Genomic DNA, 26,076 nt, shown 5'->3' on the forward strand with positions numbered 1-26,076 from the left:
GGTCGCATGTGCGACCAAATTGGTCGCACTCTAGAGCCCTGCTTGGCACCAGTCCGTTAGATGTTGTATCTCCTCTCTGTACGCTGACTCATCGTTGTTGCTGATGAGTCCCACCACAGTTGTGTCGTCTGCAAACTTAACGATGGAATTCGAGCTGTGCATTGCTGTACAGTCGTGCGTAAGCAGAGTAAACAGCAGTGGACTGAGCACACAGCCTTGGGGAGCGCCGGTGCTCAGTGTGGTGGTGCTGGAGGTGTTCTTACCGATCCGGACGGACTGAGGTCTCTCAGTCAAGAAATCCAGGATCCAGTTGCAGAGAGAGGTGTTCAGGCCCAGCGTGCTCAGCTTTCCAATTAGATGCTGAGGAATGATGGTGTTGAATGCTGAGCTAAAGTCTATGAACAGCATCCTGACGTAAGTGTTCTTTCTGTCCAGGTGTGTAGAAGCCAGGTGGAGTGTAGTGGATATGGCGTCGTCCGTTGAGCGGTTAGGACGGTACGCAAATTGCAGTGGGTCCATGGTGGGAGGCAGTAGGGTCTTAATATGCCTCATGACTAGTTTCTCGAAGCACTTCATGATGATAGGCGTGAGTGCTACGGGACGATAGTCATTGAAGCATGACACAGATGACTTCTTTGGCACGGGTACGATGGTGGTCGTCTTGAGGCACGTTGGAACGATGGCGCTGCTCAGGGAGATGTTGAAGATGTCAGTGAATACATCTGCCAGCTGTTCTGCACATCCTTTGAGCACTCGGCCAGGAATGTTGTCTGGTCCAGAAGCTTTCCGTGGGTTGACTCTGTGCAGAGTTCTCCTCACGTCCGCTGTGGTGAGACGAAGCACCTGGTCGTCACAAGGTGGGATCATCTTCCTCGCCAACATGTTGTTCTGCGCCTCGAACCGAGCGTAGAAGTCATTCAGCGCATCTGGAAGGGAGGCGTCACTGTCACAGACGGGCGGAGTCGTCCTGTAGTTGGTGATGGCCTGGATGCCCTGCCACAAGCGCCGTGTGTCACCGCTGTTCTGGAAGTGGCTGTGGATGTTCTGGCCATGTGCGCGCTTTGCTTCTCGGATTGCCCGGGACAGTCTGGCTCTCGCTGTTCTCAGAGCCAGCTGGTCACCTGCTTTAAAAGCGGAGTCTCGGGCCCTCAGCAGTGCACGCACCTCTGGAGTCATCCACGGCTTCTGGTTGGGTCTGGAAGTGATGGTTCTAGTGGTAGTGACGTCCTCAATGCATTTGCTGATGTAGCAGGTCACTGAAGTCGTGTACTCCTCCAGATCAGTGTAATCGCCGTATGTTGCAGCCTCCCTAAACATGTCCCAGTCAGTGCACTCAAAACAGTCCTAAAGAGCAGAGATGGATCCTTCTGGCCAGGTTTTCACCTGTTTCTGTACAGGTCTGGAGCGCCTGACGAGTGCTCTGTATGCTGGAATTAGCATTACAGAGATGTGGTCTGAGTATCCGAGGTGGGGGCGGGGCTCCGCCCGGTACGCACCGGCAATGTTCGTGTAAACATTATCCAGCGTGTTCGCTCCTCTCGTAGCAAAGTCCACATGCTGATGGAATTTAGGGAGAACAGACTTGAGATTTGCATGATTAAAATCCCCAGCGATAATAAACTGTCTGTCTGGATGAGTGTTCTGCAGTTCGCTGATGGCTCTGTAAAGTTTGCTCAATGCTTCCTTCGCGTTCGCGCTGGGCGGAAGATACACCGCGACAATAATCACGCTGGTGAATTCCCGTGGTAAATAAAAAGGTCTGCATCTAACAATAGCAAATTCCACCATCGGAGAACAGTACGCCACAACAAGCACAGAGTCCTTGCACCATTCGGTGTTAATGTAAACACAAACGCCTCCTCCTCGTGTTTTACCGGACTGAGCTGCATTTGTATCGGCGCGATACGATGCTAGCCCGTCTAGCTGAATGGCACTGTCTGAAATGTTGTCGCTAAGCCATGTTTCAGTGAAAATTAAAACACAACAGTCCCTGTACTCACATTGGGTAGTTCGCTGAAGTCTGATACAGTCCAGTTTATTCTCCAGAGAGCATGCATTTGCGAGGAATAACGATGGTAGAGCCGGCCGGCTTGGGTTAGCTTTTAGCCTAGCACGGACCCCGGCTCGCTTTCCACGCTTCTGCTTCCTCGAGCACCGCTTGCGGCGCCCCCTCCCCCGGTCACCTGCTTCAGGTAACACCGAGGCCTGCAGGTCTGGTTCGCGAAGTAGGCAGAGTTCATGCAGAGTTCGCTGCAGATCATCTTGCAGGTTGGTTTCTGACTGTTTTCTCAATTGTAGCAGTGTCTGGCGGTTGTAAACTAAGTCAAAAGTGGTTTCCATACGTTTATAAACAAAACTGTCCTAAACAAACTTACAAACTTTTCCTGAAAACAACAAAAAAACACAGTTTTTCGACCCCAGAGCGGCCGCTGCGTGTTAACGCGCCGCCATCTTGTACCCAGGACTAGAGGAAGACGAGCATCGAGGCTCTTCTCTGTACTGGCACCCAAGTGGTGGAACAAACTTCCTCTGTCTGTCTAAACATCTGAGTCTCTTGCTGTCTTTAAAAAACGATTAAAAATTCACAATTTTTACTAAGCACTTAAGCTGACTTGTACTTACTAACACTCCTGTTAAAAAACAAAACAAAAAAAAACCTTTGGTTCTTACAGTTTTCCTACAGTTTTAGCAGATTTGTGTTCTTGGACTGTTATTTACTTAAACTAGAGTAAGGTAATGTTTACTTTGGATGCACTTCTGTAAGTCGCTCTGGATAAGAGCGTCTGCTAAATGCAGAAAATGAAATGAAATTAAAAAGCTGCACAATTGCTTATTTGTGTTTTTTATTTACAGACCACAAAAGGAGAATTTAAATGTTACTTACAGAGATCAGCTGGAATCCATATTTAAGGTTTGTATTTGTCATTGGTTAAATAAATACTGTGAGGGATCGTATGTTGATTTTGGATTCTGGACCCTATTTAGATGTTGTACATTTTAATGGCAGAGACTGGTTCAGGCAGAGGTGAAATCATAATTTAAAACTTTTACTGTTTATTCATTTAGCAAACTTAACATGCAGAGAAAAATAAAACAATGTGGCACACACACACATTATTATACTAAATGTATCACAACAACTAGATTCAGTGTAATGTTAGAACTACATCATTCCTTATATGGTCACATCACTCATCTTTCTTTATTACCTCATGGTGCTTTTTGTGATGATCTGTTCCTCTAAATTCATCAACAGGAACTGGAGCTTAAAGTCATCAGCATGTTAAAGAATGAGCTAAATAAGTTCAAAAAGCTCCTGAATGAAGATTACCCAGCATGCTCTGAGCAGGAGGTGAAGGATGTGGAAGATCTGAGTAATTTCAGAGAGGGGGCGCTAAAGATCACACTGAATGTTCTGAAGATCATGAACCAGACAGACCTCGCTAACACCCTGCAGATGAGTAAGATACCTAAACACCTAAATGATTCATTTCTTTAACATTACATGAACAAAAAACTTTTCCACATCCATCTTGGTTCTGGAATCATTTACGCTTTTGATTGGTCATTAAATTCTATTATATAACATTTATGAGCATCAGGTCACTACATCTCTACAATCTGTTATAATTGAAAGATAAAAAATAATTTAGAAAAGAACCCTTTATTTATTAAGATTTTACATTCTATTACTGTGTTTATTGATCATGCAGTAAAATATTGATTCATAATTTTCTGTTTATTAGAACTATTAGGCTCTGTATATCAGAAAAGACTGAAATCAAACCTGAGAGAGAAATGTAAAAGAATTAATGAAGGAATCTCTCAGCATGGAAGCTCAGCACTTCTGAATGAGATCTACACAGAGCTCTACATCACAGAGGGTTGGAGTGGAGACGTCAATAATGAACATGAGGTCACACAGATTGAAGCAGCATCCAGGAGACCAGCAGCACAGGAGATTCCCATCAAATGCAGCGACCTCTTTAGAGACATGTCCATCAGAACTGTGCTGACTAAAGGAATCGCTGGAATTGGAAAAACAGTCTCAGTGCAGAAGTTCATTCTGGACTGGGCTGAAGGAAAAGCAAATCAGGACATCATCTACATATTTCCACTTCCTTTTAGAGAGCTGAACTTGATGAAGCAGGAAAATCTCAGTCTGATGGAACTTCTTCATCAGTTTTTCCCAGAAGTGAAAGGTCTGACATCATTAGACTGTGAAGCTTATAATGTTTTGTTCATCTTTGATGGTCTGGATGAGTGTCGACTTCCTCTAGATTTTCAAAATAATGAGCGATTGTGTAACATAACAAAGTCAGAAAAAATGGATGTGCTGCTGACAAACCTCATCAAGGGGAACCTGCTTCCCTTTGCTCACCTCTGGATCACCACTCGACCAGGAGCAGCCAATCAGATCCCTCCTGAGTGTGTAGACCAGGTAACAGAGGTACGAGGGTTCAGTGACCTTCAGAAAGAGGAGTACTTCAGGAAGAGGATCAGTGCTGAGAACCTGGCTGGTAAAATCATCAAACACATGAAGTCATCAAGAAGCCTCTACATCATGTGTCACATTCCAGTCTTCTGCTGGATCTCAGCCTCTGTTCTAGAGAGGATTCTGGATGAAGCCGAGGGAAAAGAGATTCCCAAAACTTTGACTCAGATGTTCACATACTTTCTGATCTTTCAGATAAAACACAAGGAACAAAAGTATCATGGGAAATCTGACTCTGATCTACACCAGACCAATGAGACGATACTGGCACTGGGAAAACTGGCCTTCCAACAGCTGGAGAAAGGAAACCTGATCTTCTATGAAGAAGACCTGACAGAGTGTGGCATTGATGTCAAAAACACATCAGTGTACTCAGGAGTCTGCACCCAAATCTTCAAAAAAGAGGCTGGACTGCACCTGGGTCAGATCTTCAGCTTTGTGCACCTGAGTGTTCAGGAATTTCTGGCTGCTTTATATGTATTTCTCACCTTCATCAACAAAAACAGAAATGTGCTGGTGATGCAAAACACTGGATTCTTTAACATCGTTAGAAACTCTATGTCTGACTTTCTGAAGAGTGCAGTGGACAAGGCCTTACAGAGTAAGAATGGACACCTGGATCTTTTCCTCCGCTTTCTCCTGGGTCTCTCACTGGAGTCCAATCAGACTCTCTTGCGAGGCCTACTGCCACAAACAGGAAGTGACTCTTACAACAAAGAAGAAACAGTCGGGTACCTCAAGGAGAAGATCAGTGGGAATCCCTCTCCAGAGAAATCCATCAATCTGTTCCACTGTCTGAATGAACTGAACGATGATTCTCTAGTGCAGGAAGTCCAACAATACCTGAACAGAAGAGGTTCTGGACACCGTCTTTCTCCTGCTCAGTGGTCGGCTCTGGTGTTTGTGTTGCTGAACTCAGATCAGGAGCTGGATGAGTTTGATTTAAGGAAATATTACCCATCACATGAAGGTCTTCTGAAGCTCCTGCCTGTGGTGAAAGAATCAAGAAGAGCTAAGTAAGTAATTTATTGATAAATGTTTGATTCAAAGGTTCATCACTTAAACACTAATTATTAGCTTTATGAAGCTGAGAAGGTGCAACACTGATCTGATTGCAGTCTGATCTGAAAATATGTCTGAAATTACATCTAATATAATAATGTTAACTGTTTCTGCACCACCCACCCTAAATTCAGGGTCAGTGATAGCTCAGTGGTTAATGTACTGGACTAGTAAACAGAAGGTTGCCGGTTCAAGCCCCGCCACCACCAAGTTGCCACTGTTGGGTCCCTGAGCAAGGCCCTTAACCCTCAATTGCTCATTGTGTTCCGCTCACTGTGTAAGTCGCTTTGGATAAAAGCGTATGCTAAATGCTGAAAATGAAAATGAAATTCAAGAGAATGAATTTTACTCTGATGAAAACACTGTAATAATAATCAGATTATTTTGCTTTATGACAGTTTCATGAATCTGGCGTAATAAACAGAATAAACGGAATAAACAGAGCTCAGTTTACATAAACATGACGTGTAAATTACATGTTTAGACTCGTGCACTAGTTTTATACAGAATGTAGAATTTCACCTAAAAGCAGGAGCAGAAGTATTTGTACCTCTAACCCTGAATGTTAGTGACAGCAGTTTCTATGTAGAGCTTCCTGATAATTATTAGTTCTCAGTTGTGCTGTGCAGAAATACAGCAGTGAGAGTGAAACCTGTACAGAGTAAAATAGTGAGAAATTACGGTATGTACATTTAATTTAGATGAAATGATTAGACCACTTTATCCTGGTCAGGATCATGGTGTATCCAGTGCTACTCAAAAACACTTCCATGGAAGTCGGAACATACCCTGGTGACACACACACACACACACACACACACACACACACATTCACTCTCATCTTTGTTTCAGGATGGAGACAGAAATAAAGTAACATTGTATTAATTCTCAGTCGCTACACGGCTATAGTTAGCACTTGGACTGTGTACAAATGTGAAGCTTTGCCCCTTTGTAAATCAATACAGTCGAGCAGTCTTGCTATTGGTTGATTCATTAATTCAACTGCTTTCAATTTTATCTGCAATGTAATCTAATTATTTCTCTCCAGGTTGTGGTGGTGTAATCTAACAGAGGAAAGTTGTGAAGTTCTGTCCTCAGTTCTCAGTTTAAACTCCTCCAGTCTGAAACATCTGAACCTGAGTAACAATAAACTGAAGGATTCAGGAGTGAAGCTGCTCTTTGCTGGACTGGAGAATCTACACTGTAAACTGGAGATACTGGAGTAAGAACTTTAATTTCACAAAGTTTTATACACATTCATTCATTTACACTAATCACTTCATCCTGAAAAAAACATTCAGCGTAAACAAATAAATCATCTCAGGGTGACACACATTTTATACTTTATTTGTTTCCATATACAATATGTAACATCAGCATGAAACAAAATATTTCTGAAAAACATCCAACATGGCATACAGTTCATTAAGATGTTATAGCACTTCCCCAAGTTTAAGGATGAAGAAAACAACGCTTTTTCCAAATGTTCATACTTCCAATAATTGCTGAGATATTTCACCACCTGTTTTGCTTTTGTTCTACTAAATCCCCCATGACCAAGACCACACACTGCAAGTCTGTGCACATGTCCAAGACTTCCAAACACCAGGACTATCAGTTGGCATCTAAATCCTAAATTTTCAATTATATTTACTAATGTTTGGTACTTTATCATTTTTGAAGTATAAGACTCCTCCACACACACACACACACACACACTTTTAGAGACAATGTTGAAATTATTACTGATTCTGAATCAATAATTTACTGCAGTCTGGGTAATATTATCAGATCTGCTACTTGGATTCCACCTACTGCTGCAGGGTGACGTCTTTCATTTCTCTGATTGATCTGATTATTTCTCTCCAGGTTGAGGAATTGTGATCTAACAGAGGAAAGTTGTGAAGTTCTGTCCTCAGTTCTCACTTTAAACTCCTCCAGTCTAAAACAACTGAAACTGGAAAACAATAAACTGAAGGATTCAGGAGTGAAGCTGCTCTCTGCTGGACTGGAGAATCCACACTGTAAACTGGAGATACTGGAGTAAGATCTTCACTTTCACACTGTAGATATAGATGATCTGTTTCATTCTGAAGCATCATTTCAATAAAAGTGGAACCAGTTTATATTTATCTCAATTCCACAGGAGCATGAGCACTTGAAAACTTCTACTGCTGGTTCAGAATCCTGAGACTGAGAGATTTTAACCAGAAATCATCAGTTCTTGTGGTTCAGTTAGCAACTTAGCTCTGACCAAGCAACTGAGCTCTGTCCTAGCAATTTAGGATTCTAGCTCTAAATAGCTGGCAAATTAATGTTCTTTTGGTGGGAAACAATTATAGTATAGTGGAAACACCCCCTGAAGAGATGCTGTTTTCAAGTGCACATCAGGCACCTGACTTACAGTGTATCACAAAAGTGAGTACACCCCTCACATTTCTGCAGATATTTAAGTATATCTTTTCATGGGACAACACTGACAAAATGACACTTTGACACAATGAAAAGTAGTCTGTGTGCAGCTTATATAACAGTGTAAATTTATTCTTCCCTCAAAATAACTCAATATACAGCCATTAATGTCTTAACCACCGGCAACAAAAGTGAGTACACCCCTAAGAGACTACACCCCTAAATGTCCAAATTGAGCACTGCTTGTCATTTTCCCTCCAAAATGTCATGTGATTCGTTAGTGTTACTAGGTCTCAGGTGTGCATAGGGAGCAGGTGTGTTCAATTTAGTAGTACAGCTCTCACACTCTCTCATACTGGTCACTGAAAGTTCCAACATGGCACCTCATGGCAAAGAACTCTCTGAGGATCTTAAAAGACAAATTGTTGCGCTACATGAAGATGGCCAAGGCTACAAGAAGATTGCCAACACCCTGAAACTGAGCTGCAGCACAGTGGCCAAGATCATCCAGCGTTTTAAAAGAGCAGGGTCCACTCAGAACAGACAAAAGTTGGTCGTCCAAAGAAGCTGAGTGCACGTGCTCAGCGTCACATCCAACTGTTGTCTTTGAAAGATAGGCGCAGGAGTGCTGTCAGCATTGCTGCAGAGATTGAAAAGGTGGGGGGTCAGCCTGTCAGTGCTCAGACCATACGCCGCACACTACATCAAATTGGTCTGCATGGCTGTCACCCCAGAAGGAAGCCTCTTCTGAAGTCTCTACACAAGAAAGCCCGCAAACAGTTTGCTGAAGACATGTCAACAAAGGACATGGATTACTGGAACCATGTCCTATGGTCTGATGAGACCAAGATTAATTTGTTTGGTTCAGATGGTCTCAAGCATGTGTGGCGGCAATCAGGTGAGAAGTACAAAGATAAGTGTGTCATGCCTACAGTCAAGCATGGTGGTGGGAATGCCATGGTCTGGGGCTGCATGAGTGCAGCAGGTGTTGGGGAGTTACATTTCATTGAGGGACACATGAACTCCAATATGTACTGTGAAATACTGAAGCAGAGCATGATCCCCTCCCTCCGGAAACTGGGTCGCAGGGCAGTGTTCCAGCATGATAATGACCCCAAACACACCTCTAAGACGACCACTGCTTTATTGAAGAGGCTGAGGGTAAAGGTGATGGACTGGCCAAGCATGTCTCCAGACCTAAACCCAATAGAACATCTTTGGGGCATCCTCAAGCGGAAGGTGGAGGAGCGCAAAGTCTCGAATATCCGCCAGCTCCGTGATGTCGTCATGGAGGAGTGGAAAAGCATTCCAGTGGCAACCTGTGAAGCTCTGGTAAACTCCATGCCCAGGAGAGTTAAGGCAGTTCTGGGAAATAATGGTGGCCACACAAAACACTTCAGGAACTTTCACTAAGGGGTGTACTCACTTTTGTTGCCGGTGGTTTAGACATTAATGGCTGTATATTGAGTTATTTTGAGGGAAGAATAAATTTACACTGTTATATAAGCTGCACACAGACTACTTTTCATTGTGTCAAAGTGTCATTTTGTCAGTGTTGTCCCATGAAAAGATATACTTAAATATCTGCAGAAATGTGAGGGGTGTACTCACTTTTGTGATACACTGTACTCTTAGAATTTACATACAAAGCAGAGAGTGTCTTCTTATATGTGCACAAACACACTTTTAGATACAGTACCTCACACCAGGACCAACTCATAGCAGCCAATTTACCCTCTGTGTTTGTTTCTGTGTTCAGAAATAAAACAGAATATGGAGGGAACTATAAGGGAAATATGCAAAATTCTTCACAGACAATAACTTAAAATGATAAATAAACCTAGGAGCTCAGGAACTGTGTTGCAGTGCAGTACTCGCTCTACCAGCGGCTCCACCCACCATCCTGATATATCTGGAGTTTGGTGGTGATCAATTTGTCAATTATCACAATGAAATAAAGCAATAAAAACACCACTGTGAAACAAAACAATAAAAACACCACTATGAAATAAAACAATAAACATACCACTATAATATAAAACAATAAACACACCACTATGAAATTAAACAATAAAAACACAGTTATACAATGAAACAATAAAAACTCCACTATGAACAAAAGCAATAAAAACACCTCCAAAAAATAAAACAATAAACACCACTACAAAATGAAACAATAAAAACACCACTATGAAATAAAACAATAAAAACACAACTATAAAATAAAACAATAAAAACACCACTATGAAATAAAACAATAAACATACCACTATAATATAAAACAATAAACACACCACTATGAAATTAAACAATAAAAACACAGTTATACAATGACACAATAAAAACTCCACTATGAACAAAAGCAATAAAAACACCTCTATGAAATAAAACAATAAACATACCTATATAATTTAAAACAATAAACACAAATATGAAATAAAACAATAAACACACCACTATAAATTAAATCAATAAAAACACCGCTATAAAATAAAGCAATAAAACACCACTATGAAATAAAACAATAAAAACACCACTATAGAATGGAACAATGAATTTATCACTGTAAAATAAAACAATAAAAACACCACTATAAAATAAAACACCATTATGAAATAAAACAATAAAAAACACCACTATGATATAAAACAATAAAAACATCACTATGAAATGAAACAATACAGACACCTTTATGACATAAAACAATAAAAACACCACTATGAAATAAAACAGTAAAAACACCACGATTAAATAAAACAATAATCACACCACTATAATATAAAACAATAAACATAAAGCAATAAAACACCACTATAAAATGAAACAATAAAAACCCCACTATGAAATAAAACAATAAATTCATCACTATGAAATAAAACAATAAAAACACCACTATGAAATAAAACAATAAAAACACCACCATAATATAAAACAATAAAGACACCACTATGAAAATAAAAAGTGAAACACCATGATTAAATAAAACAATAAACACACCACTATAATGTAAAACAATAAACATGAAGCAATAAAACACCACTTTGAAATAAAACAGTAAAAACACCCTTATTAAATAAAATAATAAAAACACCACTATGAAATAAAACAATAAACACACCATTATAAAATAGAACAATAAAAACACCACTATAAAATAAAACAATAAATGCAACACCATAAAATAAAACAATATTAACACCACTATGAAATAAAACAGTAAAAACAACTATGATATAAACAATGAAAACACCACTATAAAACAATACAGACACTTTTAGGAAAAACAAAATAAAAAAATACACCACTATGGAATAAAACAGTAAAAACACCACTATAAAATTAAGCAATAAAACACTACTATGAAATAAAACAATAAAAGCATCGTTATTAAATAAAACAATAAATTTATCACTATGAAATAAAACAATAAAAACACCACTAAAATAAAACAATGAAAACACCACTATAAAATAAAACAATATAGACACCTTTATAAAAAAAAAAAAAAATACACCACTATGGAATAAAACAGTAAAAACACCACTACAAAATTAAGCAATAAAACACTACTATGAAATAAAACAATAAAAGCATCGTTATTAAATAAAACAATAAATTAATCACTATGAAATAAAACAATAAAAACACCACTAAAATAAAACAATGAAAACACCACTATAAAATAAAACAATACAGACACCTTTATGAAAAAAAAAAAAATACACCACTATGGAATAAAACAGTAAAAACACCACTATAAAATTAAGCAATAAAACACTACTATGAAATAAAACAATAAAAGCATCGTTATTAAATAAAACAATAAATTAATCACTATGAAATAAAACAATAAAAACACCACTAAAATAAAACAATGAAAACACCACTATAAAATAAAACAATACAGACACCTTTATGAAAAAAAAAAAAATAAAATACACCACTATGGAATAAAACAGTAAAAACACCACTATAACATTAAGCAATAAAACACCACTATGAAATAAAACAATAAAAACATCACTATAAAATAAAACACTAAATTAATTACTATGAAAAACACACCACTACAATATAAAACAATAAACACACCACTAGAAAATAAAACAATAAACACACCATTATAATATAAAACAATAAACACACCACTATGAATTAAAACAATAAAGACACCACTATGAAATAAAGCAAATAAAACACCACTATGAAATAAAACATTAAAAACACTACTATAAAATAAAACAGTAACAACACCACTATTAAATAAAACAATAAAAACACCACTATAAAATAAAACAATAAACTCATCACCATGAAATAAAACAATAAAAACAGCACTATGAAATAAAACAATAAACACACCACTTTAAAATAAAACAATAAACACACCACTATTAAATAAAACAATAAAAACACCACTTTGAAATAAAGCAATAAAGTAATCACTATAAAATAAAACAATAAAAACACCACTATAAAATAAAACAATAAAAACACCACTATTAAACAAAACAATAAAAACACCACTATTAAATAAATAAATACATTTAATTAAATTAAAACAGTAAAAATTCCACTATTAATAAAACAATAAACTCATCACTATGAAATAAAACAATAAAAACACCACTATGAAATAAAACAATAAAAACAGCACTGTGCAGGGTGACATCTCTCCTCACTATGACTGAGCTGATTATTTCTTTCCAGGTTTGCTCGTTGTAATCTAACAGAGAAAAGTTGTGAAGTTCTGTCCTCAGTTCTCAGTTTAAACTCCTCCAGTCTGAAACATCTGGACCTGAGTAACAATAAACTGAAGGATTCAGGAGTGAAGCTGATCTCTGCTGGACTGGAGAATCCACACTGTAAACTGGAGATACTGGGGTAAGATCTTTATTTTCACACTGTAGATACAGATTCTAATTAAAAGCATCATTTAAACCAGAAAATGAATTCAGAGGATGTTGTTTAGAACTCCTCAGAGTTGCCATACATCATCACATCCTAACCAGATTGTTTCTTTTACTTTCTTTTCTTTTCAGAATTAAATATTTTGTTATAATTTATGTACAAGCACAGTTAAGAGTCACAGTTAGTGGAAACACATTAAAAAAAGGGTGAACCTAATATATTTTATCTGCACATTTTCATGTTATTTATTGATAAACATTTATTCCTGTATTTTAGACTTGCAACACATTCCAAAAAAAGTTGGGACAGTAAAGCATTTACCACTTTGTAATGTTGCCATTCCTTTTCACCACACTGAAAAGACATTTTGAAACAGAGGACACCAAGTGATTTAGTGTTTCAGCTTTTATTTTGTCCCGTTTTTCCTACAATAGTACGGGGTCGTTGTTGTGGCATTTTTTCTTTAAAAATTCTCTATTGGAGACTGCAGGCAGGCTAGTCCAGTACCTGTACCCACTTCCGGTTCTGGGGCGAGTACGCTGTGCGCGTTTTAGCTGTCGCTTTGCTCTGGTTTCTGTTTTTAGTATTACGTTTTTAGTATTTTCTCCTGCGGATGCTGTTTTAGTGAGTGTAGGGTATTTTTACTGTGAAGTTTGGGGATTTTAAATATACTCTTATTGCTGCTGCCTGCTGTTTCGATGGACCTTGGATCTGGACTGCATCAGAATATTGAACTACTGATCTGATCAGCTAATCGCTGGACTAGTTTTGGCTGGGACAAAAATAAAAACAAAGAAATAAAGCTGTCTTACCTGAGGACTTCTTCTGTTTTTTGCTGACTGCTCCAGCACTGATCCTGCTGCATGTCTGCCAAAACACTAACCTAACAAGAGCTTTCCCTCTTCCCATACTGCTGGTGCTCATCTGCTTTATTTCGAGTAAGTCTCCAATCTCTCGTTTGTTGTGGTGTTTATCTATGTCTTGCTGGGTGCTTATCTTGACATTGTTGGCAGTTTGCGATTTGTAGGCTAACGTGGTGTGATTCTGGTTGTGTGTTTGGTTGGGGTATGTATGGTCGTGCTTCAGTACCCAGATGTCTTGTTTTGTTTGTTTCTTGCCATTTCTTACTGCGTGGGAAGAACCTGGGGAGCCCAACCACACTGCAGATTTAATAACAGTCATAATAATAATGCTGTGCATGATGATAAAGTGCTATACTGCAACTGAACTTCTACTACTAAACTCCAAGAAATACAAGCTTCCTCCTGCAGTGTTTTCGAAGTGTGCTGCTGTTGGGATTGCCCGCCGCCCTCGCTATCTTCATTGAGGCTCCCGTCACACATTATCTGTGACCTTCCCTACTGTTGAAACTGGATCCATCCCTTGTGTCTGGAGTTCTGGCTATTGTAGTGTTAAGCAATGGCACAGCGTCGATCATCCACTCCTGCTAAAAAGTCCCAAGAACATCTGCCTGGTCTTGTCTAAATATGTCGAGTTCTGATACACACATTAACACTAAATTCGCACTACTCAATGTTTGTTCCCTGAATAAAAAGGCGGTATTGGTCTCTGATATTATAATGGACCATAATATTGATTTTCTGTTCCTAACTGAAACCTGGCAACAACCAAATGAATATCTATCACTTAATGAAGCTATACCTACGGGGTTTCAATACATTGACAAACCGCACACTACTGGTCTGGGGGGTAGTTTCCCATCGCTCTAGATATGTAGTTAAATCTGTTCCTGTTCACCAAGCAGCTTCTTTCGAATGTGTTGCTTTCAAGATAACTGGGCCTAAGCCATTGTTAATTCTGTTGTAGTGATGGGTTGTTCGGTAAACGATCCGATTCTATTGAACGGCTCTTTAAAATGAACGAAAGGAACCAAGTCTGGGAGCTGTTATATATATATTTTTTTATTTCTGTGCAGTTCTTATCAGCTGTAATCCACCATAAAATTCTCTTTCACATCAGTAGAAGGAATCAATCAGTCATAATGAGAGCTATGTATTGTCGAAATTTTAATCCAAAAACGCATTCAGTATCGCAGAGACACACACACACAGAGAAACAGAGAGCCGTAACCGAGCTACAGAGAGAACATGCAGAAAATGAGCAGTGCTAGTAGTATAAGGACAAATAATTGATAAATAAACTGCAAGTTATACCACAGATAATACAAACTTTATTTATTTGCAATTATTTAAAACTATTTTTTGTTTAACTATTGTTATTAAAATATACTTGGTGTCAATTTGTATACTTTTGATGTAAATCTTTTTTTCTCATTTATGTGTTGTTTGAATTAGGCCTACATTTAAGGCAAGGTGGTAAAATTTGCATGATTGTTCATCAATGATATTAATATCGGGGGACCCAGTAGCCCCTACCGCTGCCTGAAATAAAAGAACAAAAAACCGTTTTTTTAACGGAGCCAAAATATCTGGCTCCCTTCAAAAAGCCATAATTCCCATCACTATTCTGTTGGTCTATCATACTCCTAAATCCTCTTCTACTTTTCTGAATTCTGAATTACTTACTCAGCTCTGTCCACTGTTTTCTTCAGTAATAATGCTGGGCGATTTCAACATCCACATGGACTCAAATAACTGCTTTTTCAGCTGATTTCAGTAATGTACTGCATTGCTTTGACTTAACACATCAAATTTGCAACACATGCCAAAGGGCATATTCTGGACCTTGTTTGCACTTCAGATGATATTATATTTAGATGATATTGTTCTCTCAAACCTGCATGGCGCAGATTTTCTTATCTCTGACCATAAAGCTGTATTGTTTGAATTACTACTTGCTCCTCATACCCGGAAAACCGGTGCTCTTCGAGATATAACATTTAGAAATTATAAAAATATTAACCCTTCTGATATTATGAACACCTTTGACAAATTTCCTGTTCCTGAGTCACTAGCCTGTCCTGAGCCACTGGTTTCTTACCACAAAAACATGCTACTGACAACTCTAACCTTGCACGTCCGTCTTAGATCACGGACTGTGACATTTCGTAACTCTGCCCTATGGTACACCACAAAGCTGAGACGGCTTAAAACTAAAGGACGTCAGCTAGAGCGACTTAGTAGTAAAACGGGCCTGACTGTACATAAGCTTGCTTGGAAAGATCACATCCTCATCTATAAGGATGCCTTGCAGCAGGCAAAATCTGTCTTTTACTCCAACACCTTTGCCATTGTGAATAAACTGCTACAGCCCATAAATAGTTTTCCACTTCCACCATCCTCTAAGTTATGCAATAATCTTTTGAGATTTTTTAATGAAGAAGCTGCCAATACTCGGTTCTTGGCCCCCTCTTGTTCATTATCTACATGCTCCCACTTGGCAATATTATCCAGCACCATGGCCTCCATTTCCATTGCTATGCCGATGATGTTCAAATTTATATCTGTGCCAAATCTTCTAATAACCCACTACCCGATTGACTGATTAGCTGTTTGGCCGATATCAAAGATAAGATGGTCAAGAGCTTTCTTAAACTAAACAACAATAAAACTGAAGCCATACTAATTACATCCCCGGGGACACTAAGGAAAATTGGACAAACCGCGTTTTCCATTCCCGACCTTGTTACAGCCTCTACTACTCAGCTACACAACCTTGGTGTTGTAGTTGACTCTTCACTTGCATTTGATACCCACATTAAATCAGTTACAAAAACAGCATTCTTCCATTTAAAAAACATTGCCAGGCTGCGTCCCTCCCTTGTCTACTCTGCAGCTGAGACACTTATTCATGCATTTATTACATCTAGGCTGGACTACTGTAATTCAGTCCTGTCTGGGCTTCCTGTCTGTAGTCTAAAGAGGCTGCAGTATGTCCAGAATTCAGCTGCCAGGGTTCTTACTCACACCAGATCTACTGAGCATATCACTCCTACACTTAAACAATTGCATTGGCTCTCTTTTTGTGCCCAGGCCCCCTCTCCGTGAGCACACTCTGTCTCCTGCCATGCCTCGTATGTGATTGGTTCACCTTGACTAATTAGCTCCAGCTGCCCCTATATTAGAGGGTGGCTGGGGAACGGAAGTTGGAAGCTATTTTGGCTTTTGATGGATTCTGGTTTGGCTTGTTACTAGCTCATTGTTACTAGCTTCTTGTTACTAGCTCATTGTTACTAGCTTCTTGTTACTAGCTCATTGTTACTAGCTCATTGTTACTAGCTTCTTGTTACTAGCTTCTTGTTACTAGCTCATTGTTACTAGCTTCTTGTTACTAGCTTCTTGTTACTAGATCATTGTTACTAGATCATTGTTACTAGCTAATTGTTACTACATTCGTGTTACTAGCTCCGGGGTACTAGCTCCGTGTTACTAACTCTGTTTTGTATATTGTCTATGGTGTTACTAGCTCCGTGTTACTAGCTCCATGTTACTAACTCTGTTTCTGATATTGTCTTTCAATAAGTTCTTGTTCTGATCATCTCTGCGTGTGTGTCTGCCCCTCTTGTCCATCCTAGCCCCCTTGTGACAGTTTTATTCAATTTGTTTTGTTGGTTCTATTTAATTTATTACCACTGGTTATTTCTTTATTTATTTATGTATTATTAAGTTGATTAATTTCTATGTTGTTCTGGTCTCTATCTGTACAGTGTCCTTGGGTGTCTTGAAAGGCGCTTATAAATAAATTTTTTATTATTATTATTACCCTTTTCTTCTGCAGCCATGCCTTTGTATTGTGTGCAGCATGTGGTTTTGCATTGTCTTGTGGGAAAATGCATGGACATCACTGGAAAAGACGACGTCTTAAAGTCAGCACATGTTGCTCTAGGATCTCAATGTACCTTTCTCATTAATGCTGCATCACAGAAGTGTAAATGACCTTTGCCAAGAGTAGTGACACACCCCCATACCATGACAGACCCTGGATTTTGGACTTGTTGCTGACTTGGACTTGTTTTGGACTTGGAATGCTGTGTGTTGGTCCATCTTAGATGCCTCTGAGCCCAAACAAGTCAACGCTGCTTTTGGACATGGTTAACATAAGGCTTCTTTTTTGCACAGTAAAGTTTTAAGTGGCATTTGTGCATATAACTTTGTATTGTAGTGCTTGACAAAGGTTTGATAAACTAATCCCTCACTTATGTGGTTATATCAGATATTGTTAAGTTGTGGTTCTTGATGCAGTGCTGTCTGAGGGATCAAAGATCACGATCGTTCGGCTTAAGCTTGCACCATTGACCTTCACGCACTTAAATTCCTTCTGATTCCTTGAACGGTTTGATGATATTATGCACTGTAGAGGGAGAAATATGCAAATCCCTTCCAATCTTTCTTTGAGATTCATTGTTTTAAACATTTTAATCATTTAATCATTTCAATCATCATTCACACATTTGTTGACAAATTGGAGATCCTCTGATCATCTTTGCTCATCAGAAACTCAGCCTTTCCTGGATGCTGCTTTTGTACCAAACCATGATTACAATCACCTGTTGACATTACCTGTTTGGAATCATTAATTAGTTTTTTCACCTCATTACTAGCCCTAATTGCCCCGTCCCCAACTTCTTTTGGAATGTGTTGCAGGCCAGAAATGCAGGAATGGATGTTTATTAAAAAATTAAGTTGAGCAGTTTTGTGTTAGTAATGAATAAAGAGAAAATATTAATCTGATTACTTTTCTCCAGGTTGGCTGGTTGTAATCTAAGAGAGAAAAGTTGTGAAGTTCTGTCCTCAGTTCTCAGTTCAAACTCCTCCAGTCTGAAACATCTGTACTTTGGTTATAATGAACTGAAGGATTCAGGAGTGAAGCTGCTCTCTGCTGGACTGGAGAATCTACACTGTAAACTGGAGATACTGAAGTAAGATCTTTACTTTCACACTGTAGATACAGAAGATCTGTTTTACTCTGAAGCATTATTTTATTAAAAGCTGAACCTTGGTAGATGGTTTGTTTGGGACTCTTTGGAGTGTTCATACATCATCACATCCTAGCATGATTGTTTCTTTACTGTAGCTCACTAACTTACATGGGATTAGATCCTAAACTAGCACAAACAATAAAAACACCACTATGAAATAAAACAATAAAACACCACTATGAAAAAAACAAAACAATAAAAACACCACTATTACCCCTTTTCCACCAAAAAACAGGTTCTGTTCAGGTTTCTTAGAACTTTGGAGTTCTGGAGAGAACGACGCGTGTTTCCACCAGTCTTTGAGGACTAAGCCTGCGTGATTAACGGTGGGCATTGTTTAACGAAAGTTAAGAGTAGTATCATCATGGCAGAGTGTGTAGATTGTGTGAGCATTTGTGCTGTTGTTACATATGTTAGTTTTAATGTAAAAAACATCAATCAACTATTGGTGAAAAGAAGACTTGGCGTGTTTGTCGCAGTTGTTGTTTTCTTTGGTTCACTGATGGGAGAAACGTTTTGCGCTTCGCTTTCACCGCGACTTTCGGTGCAAATGGCGCTCGGCTTGAGCAATAAAACATCATTAAAGTTCCACGACAGGAACATTCATCTGTGTGAATTAACCATCAAATCTACTCAAAATACAACATGTATATGTGTTTAGCTGTATTTACTTCACGTGTGGTGTTTATATTTCACGTTGAGCGTTGTTCGTTCTGTCCGGGTCATGTTTACCACGTCATATCACACAATTCATCTTTTTAAAGGCACTTTGAAAATATCAGCAGCAAACTGCCTCAATTTAATCAGGTGAACATTAAAAGATAAAAATTCAGCGTCAAGCTCCATACGAGACACCAGCACAGTGGTTAAACCTCGACACTGTGACACGTCCATTGATGACGTCACGGTTCGTGCTAAAAAAACAAGTATTCTGTGGTGCCAGATAAAAACGTTAGTTCGCTGTCTGGAACCTCTTTTTTTTTGGTAAAAACACGCGTCGGTGGAAAAGGGGTATATGAAATAAAACAAAAAACACCACTATAAAATAAAACAATAAAGACACCACTATGAAATAAAACAATAAAAAGAATAAAAACACCGCTATGAAAACATCTAATAATGATTCAGACTCCTGTCTGAATATGAAGCATCATTATTTAAACTAGAACTGAAATCCCAGGTTCCTTTGGTTTGTGTTTGGAGGGTTTTTGGTTTGGAATGTTTAGATGTCATAGTGTAGTGTGATTGCTGCATGGTGATGTCTTTCATTTTTTGGTCTGATCATTTATCTCCAGGTTGGATGATTGTAATCTAACAGAGAAAAGTTGTGAAGTTCTGTCCTCAGTTCTCAGTTTAAACTCCTCCAGTCTGAAACATCTGAACCTGAGTTTTAATGAACTGGAGGATTCAGGAGTGAAGCTGCTCTCTGCTGGACTGGAGAATCCACACTGTAAACTGGAGATACTGGAGTAAGATCTTCACTTTCACACTGTAGATACAGAAGATCATTCATACAGAAACTGTTATTGATGTGTGTAGGAGTTTGATATTTTACTCATTTTCCCCACACAAGATAAAACACTTTATCATTAATATAATAGAATAGTTTTACATGTTGAAGATTTCTCAGTGATGATGTCTGGTTGTGGATCTGAATGGAGATGGAGTGGAGGTGGGAGAAGATGTATGATTTTTATTAAATGATTTTCTTCTGCAGGTTGTGGAGTTGCAGTATTACAGATGAAGGTTTTACTGCTCTGGCTTCATCTTTGAAATCAAATCCATCATCACGTCTGAGAGAACTGAGTCTAAACAACAATCATCCAGGAAAATCAGGAGTAAAACTGCTCAAAGATCTACAGGAGGATCCACAATGTAACCTAGAAAAACTAAGGTAACTTACTGTTGCTTTTATACACAGACACACCTAAACACACACATGCACACGTTACATACAGGGCAGCATGGTGGCTAAGTGGGAAGAACTGTCGCCTCACAACAGGAAGATACTGGGTTCAATCCCCAGGTGGGGCAGTCCTTTCTGCGATATAACCTTGTGAATTGAGTCTTGTGTAATGAATAACTACCGTTTCTGTCATGAATGTAACCAAAGTGTAAAACATGACATTAAAATCCTAATAAACAAACATAACATACACATGCAGTGGTGTAAATCGTGTAAAATGTTATATCATTGTTCCACTGTGTGTGTGTGTGTGTGTGTGTGTGTTGGTGTTTATCCTGGTTATGATCGTGTCGTGACTGACACCTCTGATCATGTCTGATTTTTTTCTACATTATCTGATTCAAATACATATTGAATTATGAGATGAAGATGAAGAGCAGTGAAGATAAACACCATCTACTCTTCACACTGGGATTCTACATGGTGACACTTTGTTCAGCTTCTTACTGCTCAAATCTGTAAACATGTTTTCTGTATAACTGTGTGCATGACATCACTTCCTGTACAAGATCAACACTCTCAAAACCACTCTGAAGTGCTGATTGACCTTCGTGTTTATATATCAGTATATACATCTATACATCAGTAAAGGTAATGATATTGGAGTGTCTATCAGGTTAGTGGTACCATCTGTATTAATCTGATAGACTGGACTCTAGTTAGGAGATGTGAAACAGGGTGAGGGTCCATGAGGACTGCTTTAGAAAACCCTGCATTAGCTTGATGCATTAGCCTGCTGTTCACTATTTGGCCTGTAATGAAGAAGCTTAAAGAAGTTTAAAGCTACTGGAGATTCTGCCTGTAGGAGAACATGAGGGAGATTACTCGAATGGCCAGAGAATCTCCAAGAATCTTCACTGGGAAATTACAGACGTTAGTGAGGTCTCGAGGTTAGAACATCTTCCTACATAACCAGAAGATGTTTAGAGGACTGGCTAAAGAAAGTCTCATCTGTATGATTCTCATCCTGGAACCATCCAAGGGACCTTGTTGTGATGTCAGAGCAGGCCAAAATAGACGAAAAACAGTAGAGATCCTGGGGTGGGGGGTATATTTTTTTATATGCAAAATTATGAATCACTTTAATTTACTGTACATTCTAACCAACTGATTAAACCAATAATGATGTTAAATATAGAAGATGATGAAAATTTAAATATTTGTTAAATAACTTCTGTTAATGACTAATAATAATAACACTAATACATTATGAGTGATATTTCATGTTACATTTAATGACTGGAAGTACTGTATATTTAGTTTATATTCCTATTTTCTCTACTTTTCCATTTGTCACACTTGTACTGTATGTATCGGACCATAAAACAAATCTTATTATACAGGGTGGGCCATTTATATGGATACACCTAAATAAAATGGGAATGGTTGGTGATATTAACTTCCTGTTTGTGGCACATTAGTATATGGGAGGGGGAAAACTTTTCAGGATGGGTGGTGACCATGGCGGCCATTTTGAAGTCGGCCATTTTGGATCCAACTTTAGTTTTTTCAATGGGAAGAGGGTCATGTGACACATCAGACTTATTGAGAATTTCACAAGAAAAACAATGGTGTGCTTGGTTTTAACGTAACTTTATTCTTTCATGAGTTATTTACAAGTTTCTGACCACTTATAAAATGTGTTCAAAGTGCTGCCCATTGTGTTGGATTGTCAATGCAACCCTCTTCTCCCACTCTTCACACACTGATAGCAACACCGCAGAAGAAATGCTAGCACAGGCTTCCAGTATCCGTAGTTTCAGGTGCTGCACATCTCGTATCTTCACAGCATAGACAATTGCCTTCAGATGACCCCAAAGATAAAAGTCTAAGGGGGTCAGATCGGGAGACCTTGGGGGCCATTCAACTGGCCCACGACGACCAATCCACTTTCCAGGAAACTGTTCATCTAGGAATGCTCGGACCTGACACCCATAATCTTGCTGGAAAAACTCAGGGAACGTGCCAGCTTCAGTGCATAAAGAGGGAAACACATCATCATGTAGCAATTTCAAATATCCAGTGGCCTTGAGGTTTCCATTGATGAAGAATGGCCCCACTATCTTTGTACCCCATATACCACACCATACCATCAATTTTTGTGTTCCAACAGTCTTGGAGGGATCTATCCAATGTGGGTTAGTGTCAGACCAATAGCGTTGGTTTTGTTTGTTAACTTCACCATTCACATAAAAGTTTGCCTCATCACTGAACAAAATGTTCTGTGTAAACTGAGGGTCCTGTTCCAATTTTTGTTTTGCCCATTCTGCAAATTCAGTGCGCCGATCTGGGTCATCCTCGTTGAGATGCTGCAGCAACTGGAGTTTGTAAGGGTGCCATTTGTGAGTAGCTAATATCCGCCGAAGGGATGTTCGACTGATGCCACTCTCCAGTGACATGCGGCGAGTGCTACGCTGTGGGCTCTTGCTGAATGAAGCTAGGACAGCCACTGATGTTTCTTCATTAGTAACAGTTTTCATGCGTCCACATTTTGGCAAATCCAACACTGAACCAGTTTCACGAAACTTGGCAAGCAGTTTGCTAACTGTAGCATGGGAGATGGGTGGTCTCGTAGGGTGTCTTGCATTGAAATCTGCTGCAATGACCCGGGTACTGCGTTCACCAGACATCAACACAATTTCTATCCGCTCCTCACGTGACATGTCAATGGCTGTAAACAAAGAGAAACTTGTAAATAACTCATGAAAGAATAAATTAAAAAATTACGTTAAAACCAAGCACACCATTGTTTTTCTTGTGAAATTCTCAATAAGTTTGATGTGTCACATGACCCTCTTCCCATTGAAAAAACTAAAGTTGGATCCAAAATGGCCGACTTCAAAATGGCCGCCATGGTCACCACCCATCTTAAAAAGGAGGATCGAACCCGCGACCTTGGCGTTATTAGCACCACGCTCTAACCAACTGAGCTAACCGACCGGTGTACAAGGACTGGTCATATACCCACATACCCGATTCTACACTGACAGCCCTTCAGTTATGGAGCTGGCACACAGAAACAATGGAGTGCTTTACTGTTGTTGAGCAGAACAGATCTTCGTGTGAGATGACTGTGGTTCATGTATTTTTCTTTTAAGAATAAATAAAAGCTGATGCAAGTCATGTGACCTGTGTGTACCATCCAATGAAAGGACAGCGTGCGTGTCTCTGTGGCGCAATCGGTTAGCGCGTTCGGCTGTTAACCGAAAGGTTGGTGATTCGAGCCCACCCAGGGACGAGTGCCTTTTATTGCACAACCTGCCTATTGATCAAACGGATATGAGACACAACAACAATGTGTAGCTCCACAGAATAGTGGAAATAAGTAACTGAAAACATCCAGTAAACAACAGTCCTACAAGCACAAATATCCACCTGATAAGTCACCGGACCCCGGCTGTCCAAAGTGGAAGAACGTTCTTTTGGTTTCTGTAGATGTTAAACAAAGATAGTCGCCCAACGTGGGGCTCGAACCCACGACCCTGAGATTAAGAGTCTCATGCTCTACCGACTGAGCTAGCCGGGCTTAAGCAGCAGGTCAGAACAGACAGCTCATCGGTCAGACCATCAGAGAGATGTAGGTTTAATTCACTAACATCACGACCAGATTAAGAACTAATTCACAGTTCACAAACAAACACAATTCAGAATAAGCAACAGAAACAGACACAGACTTACTGTCACTTTTAAACTACTACACAATTACTGAACCCGCTCCATTATGCTTTACACCTCAGTGTATATTATCTGGAAACTGATGCTCTTCATATAGAAATATACTTTACATTTGCTTGTAAATTAAAATATCAATTCAGGTTGTTTTTAGTTCAACTGGAAAAATATTAACAGTAGCTCAACTTCCTAAAACACAGAATCTACATGTATAAATCCTACATTCATTCCACAAAGTTCACAAACTACATGATTTTATGAGTGAAAACTTGATGTTTGGAGCCTCTCTGGTGTGCAGGCTGGTACTTTGTATCAGCACTACTTACTGTGTGCAGGACCCATGTCTACTGATTGCAGCTGACTCCATCTTCCAGACGTACCCCCCACACCCTCCCCATCTCCTAGAGAACCCAACCCTAACCCTATTGGAAAATTCTTTTTACTTACCTGGTATACTTACCAATCCGAGGAGAACAAGGGGACTTCTTGGAAACCTAAAACTTAACCAAACTGGAAAAATAATCACCTGATTCATTTACCAATCCTGAATGGGGTTGACGGGAAGGACAATGGGACCTCTCGAAGACCTAAAACCTAGCCAAATTAAAAATAACTTACCTGATGAAGACCTAAAACTTTAAACAAAGAACAAACGGAAGGCTTCGTTTGAGGGAGATTCTACACACCCATTAAACACAATATGGGGTTTTAACTATTATATTATGAATGACATCATTTTGCTTTATTATTATTATTATTATTATAATAAAAGAGACCCAAAAGACAATCAATTATTTATTCTCTTTAATTTATTTTATTCTATTTCATTTATTCTCTCTATTTTGACAAAAAAACATACATAGAAAAAGCAACATTTAAGAACATGAGCAGAGTTTAGAAAACTGCACATATTTATCTAATTTCTGATTGGCTGAGGATCCTCCGAGGGGGCGGAGCTTACTTCGGAAAGCTGCAGCAGCAGAGAGTGGAGCCATTTTCCTGCTGGAGCTGCTGTGAGTCAGACTCGAGGAGAACGATTTTCCATAAATGATTAAGAGTTACTAATCAGAACATTTAAAAAATCAGACAACAAACATTTTATCTATCAAGTCTGTGCATGACGAAGGGTTTATCATGAAACCGAAACGTTGCAACATCGGACTTGATCAATAACAAATCGCACTATGCCGTATGGTCAACCACATGCGGGACAGAGTTGTTTCTGGTGGATCTATTTGCTCTATTTCTTATCCAACAGTTCCCTCTATTGGAATTGTTGATCCTCACACCTGTGTTGTTTCTGGTTGTTCATCCTGTAACATTAGAGGGTTAGACCTGCCAACCTTGAAAGAAGTACAACCCCTCAAAAAAAAAAAAAAAAAAATCCAGTCCACCACCGCCCACCCACCACTTACATTGCGGAGGCAGTATAATACTTTCACTCAAGTTTTATTATCAGAACAGCTTGACAACGATGTTGCAGTCATTACAATAACAATACAGATTTACTGTAGAACACAGTTACTTCTTTAAACAGTTTTTGCTATCTGCTTGTTGCCTCACATGGGCTGTGTGTAAGCAACATTGAAATGAAGCCCAATGCTTTGCCTTCTTTAGTTAGAAGGTCCTGGGTTCGATCCCCAGGTGGGGCGATCCGGG

At 39.0% G+C, this 26,076-nt stretch overlaps 2 protein-coding genes and 1 non-coding gene across 4 annotated transcripts in view; 2 read left to right on the forward strand and 1 right to left on the reverse strand.

The window, feature by feature from the left end:
* Window positions 1-20,935, forward strand: part of LOC134328695 (NACHT, LRR and PYD domains-containing protein 12-like) — a 34,514-nt gene extending 13,579 nt beyond the window's left edge. For both annotated transcript variants that reach the window (XM_063009873.1, XM_063009874.1), the window contains 9 exons: window positions 2,854-2,911; window positions 3,257-3,461; window positions 3,747-5,511; window positions 6,606-6,779; window positions 7,427-7,600; window positions 12,680-12,853; window positions 18,546-18,719; window positions 20,075-20,248; window positions 20,497-20,935. In XM_063009873.1, the coding sequence (XP_062865943.1) occupies window positions 2,854-2,911; window positions 3,257-3,461; window positions 3,747-5,511; window positions 6,606-6,779; window positions 7,427-7,600; window positions 12,680-12,853; window positions 18,546-18,719; window positions 20,075-20,248; window positions 20,497-20,677 (3,079 nt within the window). In that variant the 3' untranslated portion in view covers window positions 20,678-20,935. The remainder of the gene's footprint in view (window positions 1-2,853; window positions 2,912-3,256; window positions 3,462-3,746; window positions 5,512-6,605; window positions 6,780-7,426; window positions 7,601-12,679; window positions 12,854-18,545; window positions 18,720-20,074; window positions 20,249-20,496) is intronic.
* LOC134328783 (uncharacterized) overlaps window positions 1-26,076 on the forward strand; it is a 266,319-nt gene that overhangs the window by 112,622 nt on the left and 127,621 nt on the right. The gene's annotated exons all lie outside the window — the stretch shown is intronic.
* Window positions 24,199-24,271, reverse strand: trnak-cuu (transfer RNA lysine (anticodon CUU)). Its single transcript has one exon. It is a non-coding gene; the product is annotated as a tRNA-Lys (tRNA).

This window comes from Trichomycterus rosablanca, chromosome 15 (genome assembly GCF_030014385.1).
Source record: "Trichomycterus rosablanca isolate fTriRos1 chromosome 15, fTriRos1.hap1, whole genome shotgun sequence".
Taxonomy (NCBI): domain Eukaryota; kingdom Metazoa; phylum Chordata; class Actinopteri; order Siluriformes; family Trichomycteridae; genus Trichomycterus; species Trichomycterus rosablanca.